Source organism: Colletotrichum karsti, assembly GCF_011947395.1.
Source record: "Colletotrichum karsti strain CkLH20 chromosome Unknown Scaffold31, whole genome shotgun sequence".
Classification (NCBI taxonomy): Eukaryota; Fungi; Ascomycota; class Sordariomycetes; order Glomerellales; family Glomerellaceae; genus Colletotrichum; species Colletotrichum karsti.
Window position 1 is genome coordinate 26,348 of NW_024065931.1, and position 21,440 is coordinate 47,787.

At 52.3% G+C, this 21,440-nt stretch overlaps 5 protein-coding genes across 5 annotated transcripts; 2 read left to right on the forward strand and 3 right to left on the reverse strand.

The window, feature by feature from the left end:
* Nucleotides 1–173: 173 nt before the first annotated feature.
* On the forward strand, nucleotides 174–1,484 carry CkaCkLH20_08911 (uncharacterized protein; the record flags this gene model as incomplete). The annotated part of the gene is made up of 1 exon (XM_038891626.1): nucleotides 174–1,484. The coding sequence occupies one exon, from the start codon at nucleotides 174–176 to the stop codon at nucleotides 1,482–1,484; it is 1,311 nt and encodes a 436-aa protein (XP_038742913.1).
* Nucleotides 1,485–1,599: 115 nt separating this feature from the next.
* Nucleotides 1,600–3,248, reverse strand: CkaCkLH20_08912 (DNA primase small subunit; the record flags this gene model as incomplete). Its single annotated transcript, XM_038891627.1, has 4 exons — nucleotides 1,600–2,221; nucleotides 2,274–2,720; nucleotides 2,774–2,968; nucleotides 3,022–3,248. 4 exons carry the CDS (start codon nucleotides 3,246–3,248, stop codon nucleotides 1,600–1,602), a joined length of 1,491 nt encoding a protein of 496 aa, XP_038742914.1.
* Nucleotides 3,249–3,750: 502 nt separating this feature from the next.
* Nucleotides 3,751–5,451, reverse strand: CkaCkLH20_08913 (uncharacterized protein; the record flags this gene model as incomplete). The annotated part of the gene is made up of 2 exons (XM_038891628.1): nucleotides 3,751–4,798; nucleotides 4,853–5,451. 2 exons carry the CDS (start codon nucleotides 5,449–5,451, stop codon nucleotides 3,751–3,753), a joined length of 1,647 nt encoding a protein of 548 aa, XP_038742915.1.
* Nucleotides 5,452–10,792: 5,341 nt separating this feature from the next.
* Nucleotides 10,793–12,017, forward strand: CkaCkLH20_08914 (uncharacterized protein; the record flags this gene model as incomplete). The annotated part of the gene is made up of 4 exons (XM_038891629.1): nucleotides 10,793–11,020; nucleotides 11,097–11,244; nucleotides 11,304–11,678; nucleotides 11,728–12,017. 4 exons carry the CDS (start codon nucleotides 10,793–10,795, stop codon nucleotides 12,015–12,017), a joined length of 1,041 nt encoding a protein of 346 aa, XP_038742916.1.
* A 6,774-nt stretch (nucleotides 12,018–18,791) lies between these two features.
* CkaCkLH20_08915 (HSF-type DNA-binding protein) lies at nucleotides 18,792–20,921 on the reverse strand (the record flags this gene model as incomplete). Its single annotated transcript, XM_038891630.1, has 7 exons — nucleotides 18,792–19,246; nucleotides 19,297–19,495; nucleotides 19,552–20,415; nucleotides 20,467–20,607; nucleotides 20,665–20,737; nucleotides 20,787–20,809; nucleotides 20,865–20,921. The coding sequence occupies 7 exons, from the start codon at nucleotides 20,919–20,921 to the stop codon at nucleotides 18,792–18,794; spliced, it is 1,812 nt and encodes a 603-aa protein (XP_038742917.1).
* Nucleotides 20,922–21,440: the final 519 nt, after the last annotated feature.

Consider the following 21,440-nt stretch of genomic DNA (forward strand, 5'->3'; position numbering starts at 1 on the left):
CTCTTTCCCAAGCTGTCCCACATATCCCCGAAAGAAGCTTAGCGCGTCTCTCCAGAGCTGCAGCAGCGCAACGGCTCCAGGTCAACCATCGCAGACCATCGCCGAAATTTCCAAAAATTCCCCCACTTCGCATTCCAAACGTCGCAGTCATCGTCAACTTCCCAATCGCAACAATGGCGACCACAGCCGCAGACCCCGTCACCGAGACGCCCAAAGATCTCGAAAACATCAACCAGACCGAGGTCCAGGCCCCCGTCCCTTCCGAAACCGCCAATGGCGACGGCGACGCAGCGCCCTGCAGTGCGGTAGAACCGCAGGACGAAGCTCAAGCAGCCGCCACCGACTCGACGCAACCCCAAGAAGGCGGCGAGCCCCAGCTCTCCAAGAACCAGCTGCGCAAACTCAAGCGCAAGGCCGCCTTCGAAGAGGGCCGCGAAGACCGCAAGCGCAAGCGCAAAGAGAAGCGCCACGACCGCCAGGCCGCCCGCCGCGAACAAATCGCCGCCATCGTCGCCGACGCCGAGGCAAAGGGCCTCGAGCCCTCCCAGATCGTCATTCCCCCCAAGCGCAAGACCCCGAGGGTCGCGCCGACCCAGACCCCCGTCACACTCATCCTCGACTGCGACTTTGAGAAGTACATGCTCGAGAAGGAACTTGTCTCCCTCGCGAGCCAGGTCACGCGGTGCTACTCGGACAACCGCCAGGCCAAGTACCGCGTACACCTGTACGTGAGCTCGTACGGCGGGAAGCTGAAGGAGCGGTTCGACACGACGTTGGGGGGCCAGCATAATGGGTGGAAGGGGGTCAAGCTTCTGGAAGGGAACTTCGTGGAGGCGGCGAAGGACGCGGACGAGTTGATGAAGTCGCCGAAGGGCGGGGAGGTAATCGATGTATTGAAGGGGGAGAGCGAAGAGGGCGTCAAGAGAACGCCCGCCGTAGTGACGGACCTGGTCGAGGGCGGACCTACACCCGACGCCGAGCCCGAACCCGTCGACGAGTTGAAGAACATCGTCTACCTCTCCGCCGACTCCCCGAATACCATCGAGCGTCTCGAGCCCGGCATGAACTACGTTATCGGCGGACTCGTCGACCGGAACCGAGAGAAGGGTCTCTGCCACAAGCGCGCGCGCGATTTGGGGATCAAGACGGCCAAGTTGCCGATTGGGGAGTACATGAACATCTCCAGCCGGCGGGTGCTCGCGACGAACCACGTCGTGGAGATCATGCTGAAGTGGCTCGAGACCGGGGACTGGGCCGAGGCTTTCCTGAGTGTTATCCCCAAGCGCAAGGAGGCGCATCTTAAGGGCGAGGGGGGTAGCGCAAGCGGCACGCCAGCGGCTGAGGGTGAGGGCGATATCGAAGACAGCAGGTTCGAGTCGGAGCATGACGAAGATGTGGACGAGAAGCAGACGATCACTGAGAATGTCGTGACGCCGGAGGAGACCCCGGAGGAGGGCGCCAAGGAGGCTGCTGGTGCATCATAGCCCGCGAACGTAGGCAATAATTAGATCGAAATAATACCCCAGTTGCTGTTACCAAGACAAAAACACCGACCCATAACCGAGTTTGCCCATCATACAAGTCATGCCGAATCTCTGTTCAAAATTCCATCGATTCCTCTTCTCTCTCCCTCTTGACCTTAACGTCCCTCTCGTCCTTCATCAGGCCGATCACGAAGGAACGGAACTGCTCCACGTATGGCTTCAAGCTCGTCTTCTCCCAATCCTGCACGCTCTTCTGCGGGGTCTCGGCTCCGTCGGCGTCTCCCTTCCACGCATCAATCTCGGCTAGGAGACCCTGCACCGTCGGCACTCCAAGCGGGTCGAAGGACTCCAGGTTCTTGGTGTCGATTGGTACACACACACGTCCTGTGCCGGGGTGCACGACGAAAGGCGACTTGAGCAAATGGTTAAGCTTCTTGCTGACCTCGATATCGAGGCGAGGGTAGGTGTACTCGAGCACGATGTCCTGCTTGGCCTCGAGAAGCGCCTTGGTGTCGAGGTTCTTGTTTCCACGGCTCTTGGCCACTGCGTCGATATCGGCCCACTTGGAGACGGAGTGGCGACCCGGGGCGGCTTCCCACTTCTGGCGGAGGGAGTCGTTGAGTTTCTTGTCCGGGAGGAGCTGAAGGAGGCGCTCAGCGCGTTCGTTAGACGCCCAGGGGTCCTGCGCCTCGAGTACGTCCTCTTGGAAGTGGGACTTGAGCGTTTCCAAACTGCGTCTGCAATTATTCGTAAGCAAATTGCTTGAAAATGGGTATGATGGCAACTTACGAAAGGTGAGGGTGCAAGGGCCGCCACAGGTTGACCTTCTTCCCGCTCTGCGCACCACCCTTGATGACCTCCAGATACCCTGCGATCGACCTCCTCATCTGGTCGCCCATGGTCCTGGCCTTCTTATCGCAGACCCAGGCGTGGGCACCTCTTCGTCCGGAGTACACCCACATGATGTGCTTGAAGCCGAAGTCGTCGCGCAGCGCGACGTCGACGACCTTGATCGCCATGGTGATGAACTGCCAGCACTTAATGCAGATATTGGCCTTGTCGCAGCAGGTTCTGATGTCGTCGTAGTCCGTCAAATCGATATCGAAGCAGAGCTCCTTGGCCAGGGGCTTGAAGGCGCTGGCGTTGCGGAGGGTCTTGCGGTCGCGCGGGTTCGTGCTGTAGACGGGGCCGATTTCGAAACGGGAGGGCATGAGGCGGAGGACGTCTTTGCGGAGGCTTGGGGTGGTCAGTCTGGAGAGGGAAACGGCGAAAAACCATGCATTACTTACAGATCATGGGTCGCGAAGGATTGGTATCGGAGGTATGCGTCGTTCTGCAGCGTGAAGGCGAATTCTCTGTGGCCGAAATCGTTCGTCGGGGAGGGGCTGTGGTTGAGCCACTGGAATAGGTATCTCCAAGGGAACAGGCGTTGGTAGAAACTGCGCATGACCTCGGGGTCTGATGCTTTCAAACTGGCAATATCTCTGCGTCGCGCGTTAGCAACAGCCCTTCCCAGTATCATCACGGAGGAACCCACGTCGGAGAAGGGGGTGTCGCGATCTCAGGGGAACTCGACGACGGCGTATCTTGCGGTCTTGAACTCGGGAAGTCGTCGTCTGAGTCTGCGTCTGCGAACAGCTCCTCCAGCTTCACCTCCTTCTTCTCCTCGGGCGAGGCTACCGCAGGCGCATCGGCCTCGGCCATGGCGACGTCGCCGTCGGTCGCCTGGCTCTCGCCATTCGGCGGGGCTGGAGAGTCGGCCATTATCTCGTCTGGAACCGCGGTTGGGGAGTCTGCTTCTGGCGATACGGAGTGCGGCATGTCTGAGTTCTTGCGTCTGAGGAGAAGTGTGTTCTTTGACGGCGTGGTTGACTGTGATTGTCGCCGGGTGTGGGTGATTTGCCGGGGCAACATCAGTTGAATTATGGGTGGATGCCAGTAAGTCATTGTCGCGTTTGGACGCGTTTTCTCGCGTAAATGGTTCAAAGACCCCTGTTCTACGATTAGTCATTCACTCAACCTCCCCCCGTCCCCCGTCCCATCTGCCATCCATTGCCATCACATCACGACTTTCGTCTTGGAATTATCCGAACAAGTTTATTCTGACAGGGTTCTACAAAACAAAAACAAATGCAAAGCAAAAATTTCCCAAAACTCCCAAACTCCTAAACTCCTAAACTCCTGAAACTCTCCAGATCGGCCCATCTCCATACTTCTCGTCATCGCAACCTGTCTTCCGTCGACCCTCCCCTTCACCTCTTCCTGCCTATCTTGCTGCGTATACGTCGATCGTATCGCGAACAGGAGTTCGGCCCTGCACCCTATCCATCATTGCTTTGGTGAAATTCCCACAACCCAGTGAAAACATTTCCGTGATCTTAAGCCAGAGGCCATTGCGGGCCGCGCTTTTGTATGCGTAATCAGCGAGCAGCATGGGGAAAAGCGACGTAGCAGCGCAGCCGTCGTACGCTATCTTGATGTGCCCGAAGAGGGGGACCGGGCGGTCGATGGCCTTTTCTCCCTTGCAGTAAGATATCAACGCTTCCTCACGGAGCGTCTCGAGGCCGTACTTGACAGCGAAAACGATGAGCTTAACCAGCCTCAGTTGGATCAGCTCGGCGTCGATGCGCTCGGGACTGGCGGCGAAAAGGTTGATGTCATGGTAATTTTCCAAATAGCTCTGCAGTCTTTCAATTCTTTCGACTTCCCGAGGGGTATTGTAGACCGAAGTGGATGGGCGTTGGGTCGCATCGTGCAAAGAGAGTCTGTCCTCTTCGAATGAGGTGCTGCGACAGACATGCATTCGGTGGATCTGGTATTGCGCAAAGGGAGTGGAAAGCTCGCCATGGCGGTGAGATGCCATTGGTGTTTTGGAAGAAGAGCGCTGTTCTTGGCGGTGAGGATACTGAGAAATCCAGGGAACTTGGTTGATGGGGGGCGGCATTGGGAGGACCAATTGTTGACTTGGCCTGCAACCGTACTGGACCATGAACTCACGAGAGTGGGTTTCGCCCAGCGACGGCACAGGATCTGGCAGAGAAGACACCACTGGACCGCCCTCTGTCACAGGTCGGAGGGCTTGAATGTTTACCATTTGCAGGCATTGGTGGTAGCACCACCAGACCATCCAACCGACGACATCTGCTGAATCCCCTGGCATGTGGATCTCTGCACAGGCACTCTCCTTATTTTTATTGTTGAGTTCTTTGTGGAAAAAGGTGAAATCCGGGTATCTTAGCAGGATTCCTTTGTGAATCGAAATCTTCTGCTGAGACTTGCCAGCGATAAAGGTAACAAACTCATTGGAGAAGTGACTGTTCATCGTTAGTCATGTGCTTATGAACATCTGGTCGTGTGGGAGCTTATACCTGAAATCCATTGGAGGGAGGTAATTTGGGGATGAGCCACTAGCACTAGTCGCAGCTGATCTGGTAGCGGCAGTGATGTTTGTCGCAGAAGCTTTAGCCTCATTTCCTCGAGTCGAACTGTTCTGGGCAATGTTGAAGGCTGGTTCTCGGGCTGCAGGACTGTTGATGGCAATGTTTGCAGCAGCACCTGATGTGCAGTCTTCAACATGGCTCTTAGTTGTTGCCTTATTGATGAGGAAGTCGATAGACATTGCGTTGGTGTTCGTCAGATCCTTGGGCCCAGTGCCATTGGTGCGTGGCTGAAGCATCATCGTGTTGAGAACAGACGGTGTGTCAGTCTGGGTGCTTGTAGGGGTCTCAAGGCTAGAGGCTTCAGCAAAAGCCTCCAGCATGACTATATCCTGGCTGGAGGGTGTGTTGGAGGCCGTATTGAACATGTCGCGCATCATGCCGTGCATCATGTCGTGTCTCATCAACTCAGAGGGAAGTGGAACACGCCCAGTCTGACTGATGGGCAAGCGGTGCGTTGGGATCCAGATATCATCTTCGTTTGCCCTTATTCCAGTTGGTGCAGCAGAGACACTAGTGCCGTCACCCATGATGGGATTGTGTAGTCGACGCTGCTTTCGCGCTGACATCTTGCTCACGTCTCGTTGTTGTCTTGTGGCTGTGTTGTAAGCAAGATTGGTGATGTGCAGGTGAAAGAGTTTTCACCAGAGAAGGGTGGGATGGAGGAAGAAAAAACGTGGGAGGAAATAAAATCTTTTTTCTTCTTGTGGTGGTGAATTAAGAAACTTCAACAGGCAGGTGCGGGAAAAGCCCTTCACCTCACCTTCTCCCTAGCGCTCCTTCCTTCCGCCTCTAGCTTATTCAGGAGTCTTTTATTCAAAAAAATTTGTTGATGTTGAACACCAATAAGGGAGTACTGGCTCTTCTGAGAACAGTACTACAGGAAGTCTACATCAACCATCTCTTTGAACTACTCGCACCTCAAACTACCTATAAACAACATCAACTCAGATTTCAACCACACCTGGCGTCGTGCTCTGTGACATGTCAAATTTCACAATACCACCCCAAAATGCAATACCTCTATATATATTAGTTGATCACGAATTTGTCGCTGATCCTTGATGTTTACGAAAGTGATGTGGAAACTGCCGTTTCTACCTTTGATATCTTACATGTGTAAATAAGTATGAACCTCAATCGTCTTCAGACCGTAAGCAGTCATTCTCAGAAGTCAAGCTGTCAAGCTCAATGACAGGGTATCAGTCTGACAGTATCATATGGAGCAGTCGGCTCGGGCGGTACAGTCCGCACCCTCACTCCTTTCCTTAAGCTCTTCTCTGTCCGAGTGAACATGAAGACGTCACCATTTGGAGATTTTCTCCGCCGAAAACAATTTAAAAACGATGCCCGCTCGCAGTGTACTCACTCGCGTTCTCCTGTCCAGTGTTCGCCAACTCCTCACAAATGACAATTGTATCAAACGTTGCACAGCCATTAGACGCCAGAGGGCTGCAGAGTGACTGGCAACGATCCGCCAATGACAACGACTTTCCATCTCGGCAATCCCACTTGTCGCCAGCCAAGGCGAGTCGGTTCGATGCTCGAATGAGTTTATCATTCAAGCAAATATTGGTTGCGATCTCACGTGGCAAACCGTGCTATTCCAGCTTTGCTAATACAAAAAGGGATGGAAGCAGACTTAAGGTGGGGATCAATTGGGAGATATGCCCGATGCGAGATGAGGATCGAAGAAAACTGCCACAATATAACCCTTCATCATCGAGGGAAGTAATCAATGAGCATGCACATTAAGAAGCTCAGATTTCCTTCATCGGACTTCCGGAAAGAACTGACTCAGTCTACACTGTCTTCGAACATCAAAATGACTAAGAGCACATGAACTTACCCGTCCATGACTGTCCTGGTGACAGCCAACTCCCATTATCAGCGTCGACTGCCTCGAAAGTAGAAGCAGATCTATATACAGCCTCGACGATAAGTTTGTGGCCTTCTGCGTAGCCGAAGACGTGGAAACAGGAGGTATTACATGTAATCACAGCAACCGTTACTACTGGCTCAGCACGATAGAAAACAACTTCGCGGGCAGAAATATACGTCTCAACTTCGGGATTGGAAATTTCAGAGAAGTCCATTTCTGAATTTCGTCAACACTGAACATAGTCATTACGGGCTTCAAAGACGGCTCCCACAGAATACCGGGCCCCATGAGCTTATTCTTGCATCTGCACAACTTTTCTTGGCAGCTGTCTGAGTATTTATAGCCAGATTCATCCAATATTATGATACTCGAATTTGATGTACTGAAACAAAGAGCAATGCATTTTTTCATCTTTCCGATTCTACTTGTAAATAATCCGCAGTTTCTTCCGCCTAGCTAAAGCTATTGGTGAGTGTTCCTCCTTTAAGGAAGGAGTGGCCGTAGGATAGAAACTCTCATTTTCTTTTCATACATTGGTTGCAATATATCCCGCACCCTTCGCACTGTAAGACAGCCCTCAGGAGCCGAAATTCTTTCCCAATATATGCTCCTAGAGCACTCTTCAGTACCCACGCTTACCGCCTTCAAGTTGGGCAGCTCAAGAAGCAAGTCGATCTCTCGTTGAAAACGTTCCAGTTCCCATGCGTTGGGTAAGAGTATAAAGTTTTCAATGGTCGCTAAACTCTCGCGGCATCGGATTGGGCTCTGGGAGAGGATATTCCAAAATGACGGTGTTGCCAAAGGCGATAGATTGTTGATTGGCGGGCAATAACATAGAAAAAAGTCGCTTTTCATGATTCGGGCTGGGGGCAAAGTCTGGCTCATTGTCGATGATGCGGTGGGGAGCAGCCGAAAGGTTTTCCCAGCGCGGTCTCGGTAAAACTTGCTGAGCTGCAAGATGCTACGAAGGCATCTGTATCGTTGTTTGAATTGCTGTTTTTCAAAACTGTCGATGTCGAGCGGTTTAATAAAAGGTCTAACCCAAATCTCGCTGGAGGTCGTGTCTCCATTCAACTCCCACACCATTGGATTTCGTCGAACTTCAGACTCCACCAGGTCGACCAGGCAGTCGAAAATCATGAAAACTAACTCCTTTGGGAGAGCTACCATGAGGGCGAGTTTGTTGTCAAAGGTGTTGCTGGAGTTTTCCATTTTGAGGGCCGATGATTCGATGTGGTAGAAGGGTATTAAATAGGCTGTTCTTGCAGAAAGACCTTTCTGTTGGAAAGACGACGGGAAGTTTTGGGCGCTCAGGATTATTTCGCGTGGTAAATGCGGGAATGTCAGACATGATGAGCGAGGAGTAGACTACTTATATTTGACATAACCGATAAACTTCCTGTTAGCAACGGACCTGCTGAAGAATTTTCAAGGTAGTTAAGTTCAGATCTAAGCTGGTTAACTTCTGATAAACTTAGTCTCTTGCAGTTGAGATACCTGACTGGTCCGGGTTTACCCTACTGGCTGGTTTGATTAGGACTTAATCATAGGTCCATCGACCTTTTGTGTTTTCAGACCGTGCTATTATCTCCGTCAATAATTTGAGCTTGTGAAACGTCTGCAACAGACCAGCACTTTGTCTATGTAGTGTGCCATAAGCATGACCCCTTCAGACAATTGCGGCGGCAAGCATCGCCCGTGAGCCTGAACGCTGTGAACATAGTCAAAGCCCAGAATATTGACACATATTTCATGGTCCTTGAGGCAAGTCGTTCTCCTGTTTGGTGATTTGCACCTGCCATGCGGATCCAAGGGGTGGCAATGGGACAACCGTACGCTGGCCATCAGTCTGTGTAGAACTCGAAGTGCCAATCATAAAACGGTTGAGCTCTTGAATGACATCATTTTTCAAAATGCCAGCATATTGGCCGTCGCAGTCCAATTTGTCGTACGCAGACGTCCGTTACGATTTCGGCAAGCCCTCAGGTGTGTATTGGTAGGGTGTTCTGCTGGCTTTGATGCTGAGAGTAACGACGAATGAGAATCAAACCAACCATTGAAGACGTCACAGTCAACCTTTTTCTGGCTGCATGCTTTGACTTGGCTGGCAACCTCCGAGGGTGTGTGAGGCTTGCATCAAATGTTGGCTTGATTATCTCCAAGGTCTGTGGTTCCCATGCCTTTCTTGTAGTAGTCGCGATATCCTATTATCCGGCCAAGTCGGAGCTGCAGGATCAGGACAAACTGGTCATTAAATAAGCTGCATAGTATGATGTCGAATCGTCCGTGGAATAATTTTTGGGGTCTTACAGACAATTCGAGTCGACATCCTCATAGAGGTTTAAGCAGGCGTTAAATACTACTACAACAACAAATTCGAGTCGACATCCATGTTGCTGGCAACCAGTCGCCAGGGAACATTGATGTCATTGTCTTACGAGGACTAACGCCCTTGAGATGAGTCTCACGTTCCCCATCTTTCAGCCAGCCTCAGAAATGGGGCTAATGAGAGCTCGCATGCAAGAATGTGCAATGCCTCGAAATTCAATGGCGATATCCCTACCTCGAACTCATGTAGATTTTGGTCCTGCATCAGCTTGTAAGCTGTGTATTTCAGAAAAGCCCTACCTTTTTCTTGAGAATGCAAGAGGATCTGCAATGTAGTCTAACAACTTGACAAACTTTGGAGAAAGATGATCATATAACTGAGAATACAAATAATCGAAGTCGGAGATGGGTATTCCTATTTATTGCTACTTGGAATTGGATGCTCGATACAGAGAAAGCTGTGACTTTATCCTGCCGCATGTCACCGCTTGTTTACCACTGTTCATCGTGGGTGCCGGATGTTGAGCGGTGAGATTGCTGGCCGGGAAAGCTTACGCTGAATCATCAAATGACTTCTTGCTCGTTTGACGTTTCTCTTACTACATGTGTTTAAATTGCTATACTGTTTGGAAGCAAGTTGCAGAATTCACTGGCCGGCCCTCAAAATCGTGAAAATCCACATGCTCGAGTCAGACAGACGATCAACTCAGCACAGAACTTTGATTACCAGACGAAGAGTGCTGATTACACGAGCACCATGCCCAATGCCAATAACGTTGAAATTCGCTCACGAAGAGCGAACGCGAGGTCACTCCAGAAACTGTGAGTGTTTGGTGTCCGAATGAATAAGCTAGAACGTATGATTCCCCATCCAAAAGTTCCATGCTCACGTAAAAATGGATCTCAGCGGGCTGGTCCCATAGCGGGCTTGCGACTTGCCCTCGTATCAGCGCCATCTGAACGTAATGGGGAATCGCCGATTTAGAGTCGCCGATTTAGAGTCGCCGATTTTGAGTCGGCGACTTCACGCAATTTCAAAGTGGATCAGGCCATGTGGCCACCTCAACGAGACAGACAACCAGCTAATAATCGTCATTGAACTTGCTTTCGCATTGAATAAGTCCGTAAATCCGTAAATCCGTAATATACTTCCAAATATTCTTGGCGAGGCTTTGTCAAATTTGCTATAATCATATGTTCGGGTGGATTTAGAGTCCTAATGTCCATTTTCGTCCGAAGTTTTCTAGCTTACTGCCGAACGCTCAACATAGTAGACTTCATTCGGCGATCTCAAGACCTGACTGCATGCCGCCCCATTCTAGATTGAGCTCCTGTCTGAGCATACGCGGAACACTTACTATGTGGCCTTGACGCATCTGGGATGCCAGCATTGACAACCGTGGGTCTTTCCACCCAAAGCGACGGCCAAGCCGTTCTGTTCTTAGTCAGAGGGCATGTCAAGTTTGTCAGTCGCGGAGTCATCAAAAGGACGTACGGTTCCATGCTAGGAGAATATTCTCAGGGTTTTCATTATAAAAGATTAGGCCTGGAAATTAGTTCTCTCGCTGTACTGGATCAGGTCTGCGGATCATAGGCATGATTCAAAATTCTGCTTAGCGCTTCCATACACTCTCACATAAGGCTCACTTCTTTGTTTCAACATGGGCTTACCTGATCTGGCTGAGATCGATAGCCTCGAGGTGGCCGTGATTATCACCGACGAACTGGATCCGATTTCACCCTCACCCAACCCCTCTGTTCAGCATGCAAGTCATTTCATGGGAATTCCCGTGTCCGCCGTCGAAAACCCCGGAGCTCGAGGAGGAGCGGCGTCAGAGATGAAGATGAGCAGCATTTGCTGCGGTTCACATGGCCTCAGTCTCATGATTGTAAGTGACACGTGAAACTTCCGTGTATTTGGCTAGGACATCAATGATTGCGTACCAGTACTAATGGTCGAGAAAGACTGCGAAGAAAGATGAGAGGACGCATACTTTACTATTTGACGCGGGACCCGAAGATGAGGCGTGGGAGCGGAACGCCAATCGAATGAGAGCCGAGATCGACAAAATTGAGCATATCGTGCTGTCCCATTACCATCGTGATCATTCGGGTGAGTAGCTAGCGCAAATTCGATGCTATCCTGAAGTTTACTGATCCACATACCCATAGGAGGCCTTCTTCGTGCCATTGAGATGATAAATGAGAGGAAGGACACGGATTCAAAAAAGGTGGTGGTTGATTTGCATCCCTCTCGACCTGAATACCGGGGCATTGCAACCCCCTATGGGCCAATATCTCTAGAAGCGGATCCAACCTTTCCTGAAGTTGAAAGGGCCGGGGCACAACTCCTTCTGTCAAAGGAGCCTCATACCATTCTCGATAACATGTTTCTGGTTTCGGGTGAGATTCCCAGACAGACATCCTATGAGACAGGACTCCCAGGCGGTATCAGATTCACCCGGCATGGCGAGGCCAAGAAGGATGGGTTATGGGAGAAGGATGAGCAACTCATGGAGGAGAGGTATGTTATGTGCAAGATCAAAGGTGAGCCACCATATTGATCACCTCTCAATTGATGGCTGACATCCTGTAGACAAGGGACTGGTGATCTTTACAGGTTGCGGCCATGCTGGCGTTATCAACACCGCACTCGATGCCCAGCGCCTCAGCGGCAAGAATGCTGTGTATTACATCTCTGGCGGATATCACATGTCTGACGCTAGCCCCGAGAAACTTCAGAAAACCATCCAAGATATGAAGGATATCAGGCCCCGTCTGTTGCATGGTGGTCACTGCACAGGCTGGAAATTCAAGACAGAGATGGAGAAGGCGATGCCTGGGGTTGTCGTGCCGTGCACAGTGGGTTTGACATATAGATTCTGAGCCGGTCTATTGTAATTAGAGTGCGCATAAACCTCACTATTCCTTGCACTGGCAGGTGAACAGTATCGCACACTGATTGTGAGATAAGCAGCCGTCCTCCATGGTTACTCTGGCGTTATAATCTCTCCGGGTTGCAATATTTGCACGCTGTCTAACGTTCATCGTTTATCATGCAACATTGAGAATCTGTAGCCATCTCATCCGTTGGGTATCCGGGCGGGTGCGGGCTCTTAGCAGGACCCTGACTGACTATTGAGAGCTTTCGGCCGATCTTGTCCGGCTGCTTGCGCCCCCCTACTTCGGGGCTCGAACCCTGGGTACAAAATGGGCATCGTCATAAACTCTGTCAACTACAAATATTGTTGTTGTGTATTCTAACAGGAGCTGACGGACTTTAATTCATAGAACAATCGTCTTCCCTCTCCCTTGGACCGAAAGACGCCCTGTTTCGTATTCAAGCAGCATTCTTAACCATCGCGACCTGGCTATGATCGGTGTGAGCAGAATATCAAATGCTGAAATCCACAGTACTCATCAGTATTAGGGAAATGGGAAGATGGGTGAATCATTTGATTTAGTGCTGTTGAACTCTGCGAAAAATAACAATCATAGCACAGGCAATCAATACCATAAATGACCGCGGAATGGATCATGGTACTGAAATCGGCAGCTACTCGACTCTAAAGCAAATGATCCACGCCACTTGCGCTCGTTGAGTCTTCAGAGGATACGGAAATGCTTCTTTTTTTATTCCGAGGACTCTGGCGATTGGCTCAACGATAGGCTCCGTCAATTGTTGAAACGATGCGAAAGACCCATGCTTCAAGCAGCTCGTCAAGGAGGAGACCTGGGGAAGGATGCTGGGATGAGGCTTGTTGAAACACTTTTCGGCAGTGATAAGCAACTTGAAGACACTGAGATCTTTATGGAAAAGGTCCGGCTGGTCAACTTGAGTTTCGACGATGACCGTAGGGAGATCCTGAGAGATCATGATTGGGAAGGTGTGTACGATTTTGAATTCGAGGTGGACGACTTCGGACGCGATATGGAACCCAATGAATCCGTGTATGAAACTATAGGTCCTTACAGGAGCACGTAACCTCGTATGTTGGTATTGTGCTATTTGAATTAGGTGGCATGAGCTGCTGTATTTCACGTGGCTTGGGCCGGCTGTTAGTCCAGCACGCCCAAGATGAAAATCACCTCTCTACAGAGAGAGGGTCACATGGATCAGGAGATTGGGCTGGCACACCTGCCTCCAACTACTTCAAGTGCCAGGTGTCAAATGTAATACAGCACACACATACCGTAGAAGCCATTGGTGCGTTATGAATTCCAGCATATTGATCCACATGGATGTTTTCTTGACGTTCTCTTTCCCCCTAAATTCCGCCAAAATCCCATGCCTGCTCACGAGAAAGCTGCATCTGTACATGACAGCGATACGCAGCGAGACCAGTTGTCTTCCCATCAAGCAATGGCCCTTATTTGGGTCCGTACACAAGATCTTGGATTTCAATGCAAGCTAAGAAAGTTCATTCAAGCATGATCTCGGCGTCCGCCTGTGGCAAGTGGACCCCTGAACTTTTCAATGTTTGCAACCACGCAAGAAGATTCTTGATTCGAGTTTTCGCCCTAGGGAATGCAACAATACCATAAGATCCTGGTCGCAAGCTTGTCAAGCGAGAAGTCGAGCCACCTACTGACCAATCACTCATACGGTGAGTGATACGAAAGGGCTGTGATCTACGGTGGGCGTTGACTGCCCTACGAGGGTGGCTAACATGGGAAAACCTCACCTTCACACGTGTGGCTGGCTGGATGCGTCCAAAATCGTGCAACGCCCAGGATTCACATTCCTCCGATGCGAGTATAGCAACACCTCGTATGGCCATGTAGCTTCTGGCATACGATTTCAGTCTCTACTGCAAGATGAGCTCATACGTCCGGGGCTCTCGAGTGGCCGTCGACTACGGAGCTTGGGCGTAAGACTACGTGTAAGAAGGCATAAATGGCCTTCCAGCCGTCAACGAATTCAGTGAGTTAAAAGATTAAGACTCAATACAATCCTTCACGACACTGTGTATTGAGACAGGCCATGGCCATTCAGATACCAAGCAATAGTCAGCAGCTTGACAGCCTCTGGCGAAGGCAGAGTCTGAGCTACCTGACCACATGATGTGTACCGATGTTGGTTGACGACTCTCTAGCTCGTTCCGCTGAAAAGTTCTCATCGTGCTTGACCCAAAACCTCGGAGGAAAACGTCCTATCAAGAAAACGCCACAACAGCCCCCCTCGCCCGTGAAGCCCTTAGGCACGGAAACCGTTGACTCACCCCATCGGTCATTTCACTCTTCAGCCGCACGTACATCGGCGAGCCAAGACGGCGTTTCCTACCCGTTACACGAAGGCCCAGCAAACAAAACTCGTCAAGGGAGACCGTCCCCATTGGCCCCTCCCAAATCCCAACCTTTCCCGAAGCGTCATCTGAAGCTCTGGGCTGCTCGCCGACGAGCTTGCGCCATCGGATGACAACCAAACCGTCGAGGTTTTTCAAGAATCGCATGTTGCGGCGTCGAGAGACATCTGTCCAAATACCGACAGGAGGGCAGAGGCACAGATGACGTATGTGTTTTGTTAAAGTGACAGGAGTCCGGCAGCGGGACTCGAGGCGTCGAGACATGGAATTCGACAAGGCGACGAGGGAGTTGCGAGATGCAGTCTTCCAAGTCCTATCATTACCAAGACTTTGTCGTGTAAACGGGACAAGCCAAAGGGTCTAGACCGCTCTCTGCATACAGGGGCGCATGATCAGAATCTCCATGCACCTCAACCCATCAACACGACAGAAGCACACTGACCCGGCCAAGGCCACACAACATCCCATCTGTCCATCTCGCAAACCGACCTCGCATTTCCCCGACGTTACACAAACGTTCCAGACCTCAGATACAGACCACCAGTCAGGACATCTAGAGATAAAATTGAAAAAGCAAATACCGGTCCATGTCTCGCCCGAACCCGACCCAATCACCATCCCCCATCCTTCCTTTCCCGTCCATCATTTCTTTCCACAAATGTCTAGGTGCCCGCCAATGGTCTCCAGTTCACGTGGCGGATGGGCAGCCGCCATTTGGGGGCCAAAGGAAAGGGAGCCGCCTGTGGTCTTGCGTGCTTCCCTTCAGCTAGCCATGTGTCGAGACATGACTGATCGTCGTCCCCGTCGCATCTTTCCTGGGTGCTGGGTGAACTGAAGATCAACGCCGTGAATAGGCAGGGAGCTGCGATACTGCGGCTGGCGGAAGTCGTATGCAGAAATTTTGATGTTATCATGCGAGGAACAAATACTCGTCGTCGTTGTCGGGTGATGCCCCCGAAAGAATATGCCATATGAGATTCCCATGCGTGAATACAGTCTCAGCCGCAGACCGATCTACATCATCCATGTTTGCTTTTCAGAATCGAAAAACGAATACCACGCAATTGATGTCTTTTGCGTTGGCCACTTCCATGTTCTTCACCAACCAGCCTCATCCGAGGAATGAAGACCGAAATCTCCTCTCCATGACATCCCGTTTCTCGACAATTCCATAATTTCCCCCATCCGAGGGGCGTATCTACCATGTCGAACCATCAAATTCTCTCTCCATCACCAACCTCGATGTGACTTTTCTTCCTTTTCTTCCAAAATCGCGTCAAAAAAAACAACACTTCGCATCGGTCCACTACCAAGGTGTTCGCTAACACGACGGGGGCCAGCCGGTGTCGGGCGATCTCCCGATCACCCGATCTCTTAAAAATCCAGCCGGGCCCATCCCGGGGCCTCAAAACGGTCCATGCTGCTGCCGCCCCGACCAGTCATCTTCCTCCGACCCTTGGAGCTTGCCAGACGGGGGCGTAAAAGAAAGCATACCGCGACTCTACTGCATGGACTTGTTCTCGACCACAAGAGTCTCTTTCATCATCACGTTCTCGAGCCAACATCACGCCCGACTGGTCTGGACAAAAATGCCCCCCTAGCAAGTCAGTCGAGAGACCACGCGGGAGAGAAGACAATGTCCAAGGGTCCTCCAGCCATGTCAGGAACCCCCCAGGACTTCTCGACCAGGAACGACTCTCTCCCTTCCAGATGCCTCGGGCTTTCATTCACCACACTTGCTGACCAGAGCTCAAAAGTTACTGTACCTCTCGGGCGTCTTCACAGCCACGGACCGGATCCTCCCATCTAGACCGCGAACTCTCTCACCAGCCAACGGCCAGGTCCTCATCAAATAAGCCTGGATCAGTCCAACACGGTCCCTTACGTTCTCTGGACCACCAACGCTCGGAAATCCCCAGACATCCAGGTCCGACCAAACCGTTCAGACATCAAGCTCTCAACCCCACGAACCAGACCAGCCCAGGACCATCTCACCCTCGCGGAAGGTACCACGTCAAGAAAAACAACCATTCCCTCTCTCTCTCTCTCTCCGCGAAACACAAAACTCTCGTCAGTGACACCCGTTTCCACAACCGCAAAAAGGTCCAGACCAGTCCACCAGATGCCCGAACCGAACTGAAAGTACCGTGGGAAAAAGACATACATCAAAGTCCTTCCATCAAAAAGAAAAACCCCCACTCACAATGTATCGTAAGGGACCCCCAAACTCGGACAGGAACGCAAACGACGTCGGTGGGCCACCATGGAAGAGCCTCGCCCATTGTCCATCAAACGACATCCTCAGCCCACAGGCGGCATATCGAACCGCCAATCCCGTGCTCGAATCTTAAAAGCCAACATCGCATCGACCGGAAGCCATGTATCCTTCTCCAAGCCAACACCACCTTCCAACCCAGACGTCATCTCATTCAGTACCCCCCAAAGAGGACTCCAGGCCCTTCATCAAACATGCATCATCTAAGTCCCCGCCGCGCCCTTACACAAACCGCCCTTCCTTCCCCTCCCGCTTGTACCGCCCGGCTAGACCAACACGCCAAGAACAAGATCGAGCCCTCAGCCAAAACCTACTTACCGACCACTAGTCCATCCGTATCATCTCTCAAGCAGCTCACTCACTCGCTTCACTCGCTTCACTCACGCGCCTTATTCCCGTAAGTCCAGATCTGGCGGCGGCGTCCGTCGACTGCCACGTTGAACGGCCTGGACCGACCTAGCCCGGCCGTTGACTGCAGGCGCACTGGCCCCTGCTCGAGCAGGTAACACTGTACCATAGTACACTGACACTGCCAGTAAGAAAGAAAGAACCATTAAACTCGCGCGTTTGCCCACAGCATCAGACGAACACTGTTCTTGTTCTTCTTCTTCTATCCCTACACACCACCCCGCCAAAATGACACATCGATCAAAAGATCTCGCATCCGATGACGAAACGTATGTGCGGCGAACACATCCACCCCCCAGAAACGGAGCCAGAAAACGGAATCCTTACTCGCCAACGAGGAACCAGGAAAAAAACGCCCAGCCCTACGAGCAAATCCCTCCTCCCGACAGAAGGAGCAGAAAAAGCGACGTGGAGAGCTTTGCCCTTCCCTCTCGCAGTGGGCTTCCCGCGAGGCGCAGCAGCTGTGAGCAGACAAAACGTCGGACGAAAATCCCCGAAGGAAACCCTCTCCCACCTCTGTTGGCGACCCAGAGAAACTCTCCCGGCACCGGCACCCATGTTTGTCGTACCGTTGAGATTTGAGAGAGAGAAACCAGAGTTCCAGACCCTTCCGGACCGCCCTTGGCAGGGACCCCGGCTTCCATCAGACCACTGAGCGCCACAGTGCCGTGGTCCAGACCTCCATCGACCACCCGAGCGTGCGGGGGCCAGCGTAACACACCAAGGGGGGCCTAGACTCAATCTCTCACCCCCTTACGACTCGGTCACCACCCAGGCGGTTCAGCCATGCCATGCCTTGCCATGCCCGGCCGGCCCTTTCTGCAACTGCAACTGCAACTGCGCGTCTATCCGCATGGATTCAGGGTCGTGGGTCAACCGCCGAGATCTCGACGCACCCCGGGCCTTGCAGACACATGTCGGGTGGAGGGTTGAAAGGAACACTGCAGAGGCTTACCGAAGCGCCTTAGTGGGCGCCTTGCCTGCGGATGCTCACCTTGCTGCGCTGTCTTATTTATCATGGTCCCCAGGTTGGCAGGGTACGGAAACATGACGAACCATGTCCGGGCGTTCCGCTGACCAGCAGCTGCTGACATCAAAAGCTTCTCATCCCGCTCCACGTCGTCAGCGAATGTCAGTCCTCAAGTCCGCAGCGATGGTAAGTATGTATATATTGTGACGATGAGTTGATTCTCTCTCGTAGATGGCAGCATATGTCTCTCAAATTCGCCGTACATCCCTCAAGGTTTCAAAGGGCGAAACGAATACTCCACCAACTCCGATCGAAACCGATGCACCACGGAAGCAGATGAGCTTCAGGGCTCTGATCATCCATGCCGTGTGGCGACATGTCCTCTCTTGGGACATCATCAGTCGCCATCAATCTCAGCGAACCTGTGGTATCATGCTTTTCCTCTCCCAATATTCCACCTCTTGCGGCTCGGCGCAAATCGCCACGCCCGTTGAATCTACTCTCAGTTCGGGTATGGTCATTTCGGATAAGACTTCCAAGATATCGACTCATAGTCGCCTGTCCAAGAGGGTGTTGAGCCAAGCTTGAGCATGTCCAAGCACTGGGTCCAACACGTTAACCTCTGGGGCAACGCCGACAGACCGTCGCTCTGGCGCGTGCGTGGAGAACCACTTAATATTTTTGACGAAACCTCATACATCCTAGACGTAACCGCCTTGAGGACCGTACACCCTCTGTCGCTTTTCCGGCCGGTCATCACCACCAGCCATATGGTCTGGGACGCGCATCTGTTGCATGCCTAGGGGCATGTTCTGGAAGTTCGGTCGTTGGGCAGATGTTGGCGTTATAACCATCTGAGCTGTGTTGCCCATCGGGTACCCGGTTTCAATGTTTGTGACGTTGGGTGACGGTTGGTGTATTTGCCCAGGCGAGTGCCAAGATGTGGTCGTTGCGGGCGACTGGCTCGGGGTAGAGTCGAACTTCACGTTAGGGTTCATCGTAGGCATGTTGGCATTGGCGGCGTGCAACTGAGCGGCTCCGTGACCGACTGCGAGGTCATCGGGCGGCGCATTCTTGAGGAGTTGCGCAACATGCTTTCGCAGGATGCGCAACATACCGTCCTTCGTGAAGGGCTTCGCCAGAACGTCGTTCAGGCCTGCGGGATTGTCAGCGAGTGCTGCGTCCGTTGCTCTGCGAGATACTTACTCCAGTTGAAGTAGTGACTAATGTCTTCAGGGCGAATGTTGGAGGTCATCGCCACAACGGGGACGTCGGGGTGGACTTCACGAATAAGCTGCGTTGCAGACACTCCGTCCATCGAGGGCATGATGATGTCCATAAAGATGAGGTCGAAGTGCCCAGACGGTACTTCTTTACACCTGTTCACAGCGTCGATACCGTTTTCCTGCCGACAGTCAGTCGCCGATTTTTAGCAGCATCAAACGAGAAAGAGAAACATACCGCGATCTCAACCGTACACTCCATCTGGGTCAAGAACTTGGATCCGATCCTCGAGCAGGTACGGTCGTCTTCGACAAGGTACACTCTTGGCTTCTTCTGCCCCCATAGTCCCTTATCATTTGAGGGCGGGCGAGGTGGCGCGGCGGCGGCAGGAGCCGGCGTGGCCGGGCCTGGCTCAGGCTTGACGACAGGGTTCTGGAACTCGTTCATTGGTAAAGAGTTCAAAGTGTACGGGATGTTGTTGAAGTGATCTTGGGAGAGCGGGTCGATGCCTACATTCTCGCCTACTGGATAGACAAGGTGGCGCATATTGAGATGTTCGGCCATCATGGGCGGCATGCCTGCCGTGCCGGGCTGGAACATGAGGGAGGAGGCCGAGTCCGGCGGGGAGCTTTGCGCGTATATGCCGTTGAGCCTTTCGAGCTCTCGGTCTACCATGCTGTTGGTCGTAACGCTACCGAGGAGCTCTCTTGCTCTGCGCAACTCGACAGGTTGATCGTCGACGGCGCCGCCGTTCATTTGCTGGGCTGGGTACCGACCGCCCCGGAACCTGTCCTCCACGTGCGACATGAAGTTAAGTAACTCATACTGCGACGACCTCTGTGCTTCAATTATCTTGTGCATGGCGTGGACCTCATGAACGAGCGTCTTATTGGCGCGTTGCATTTCGCCAACCTGCTCTTGCAGTGCCTGCACCTGCTGCTGCTGGGCGAAGAGAGTTTCTTGAAGCAGGTTGATGGATTGGTTAGTGGTGAACTGATCCTCCGTCTGCTGTGTCTTTCGCTGGGCGGGAGCCTTTCGTCTGATATTGTCCAAGTTATCTTTCCTGTCAGCCCGGAAGGCAGAGTGCTTGAACTCCCAAGCCTACGCAGTACATTAGCTAGAGCGAGCGCATGACTGTCTCGTGTTCCCTACCTGCTTGCCGTACGGCGACTCGTTGTTCTCGTCGTTGCGCCGCAGCTTATGGAAGTCGTACTTGTTCAGCTGTCGGACGAAGCTAGAGAAGTTGCTGTGCTTGAAATGTTTCGGCAGGATGTCGTTGGTGAACTTGTCGGTCTAGAACAAGGTTAGCCTATTGTTGCCGTCCTCCCTGGTGTCATGAGGGCTGCGCACCTCCAAAATGACGAATGTGTCGCCCTCGTTTCCCCATCTAACAATGTTCGAGTAGGCCGGGTCTTCCAGCATCCTGTTGTACACGTTAGCCACCGACGGATGTTGGTGCGCGTCGAAGGGACCCGAACTTGTAGAGTTTGCGAACCTGCGCGAGGAAAGTCAGTATGGTGAATCGCGCCATCGTCAGTTCATGGACTCACAAAGTCGCTTGAGTTACTGCCGCCGCCCTGGGCGGCAACGGTTTCTGGCTCGGGCATGATGGGCGCCGAGATGCGAGGAAACAATCGTGAGGCGATGCGGGCCCGTCAAGCTGGCTCTTGAAGGCAGGTAACGAGGCAAGTTTTGGAGTCGGGATGGGATGGCAGACGTCTGGACGATCTGGAAGGTCTAGGCGTGCTTCTCGAAATCGCAAAAACGGAGCAACGGTCCGCTAGATAGGAATTCCTCGTCGCCAGGTCGGGTCGGTCGACAGTATTTTTTGGAGAGTCTCGAGTCCAGACTGGTCCAGGGATTTGAAATCGAAGCTGGCGTCGGGGCCGGCTAATCTCCACCGAAGCTCTCGCAGCAATGTGGTGGTATCCGGTTGCGGTCGATTGCGGGAATGGAGGTTAAAGGATAGTAAGGGATCTAAGACAGCAGAGGCGGTGGAAAAATATGCAGCCGGTTAATCGTGGAATTGGGCCGATCGGTGTCGAGCGCTAGAATCGAGTAAAGGGAAGGGAAGGGCGCCGCGATGAAGTCGAAGAGACAGGCTCAATTGAGTGGAGGATGAGGTT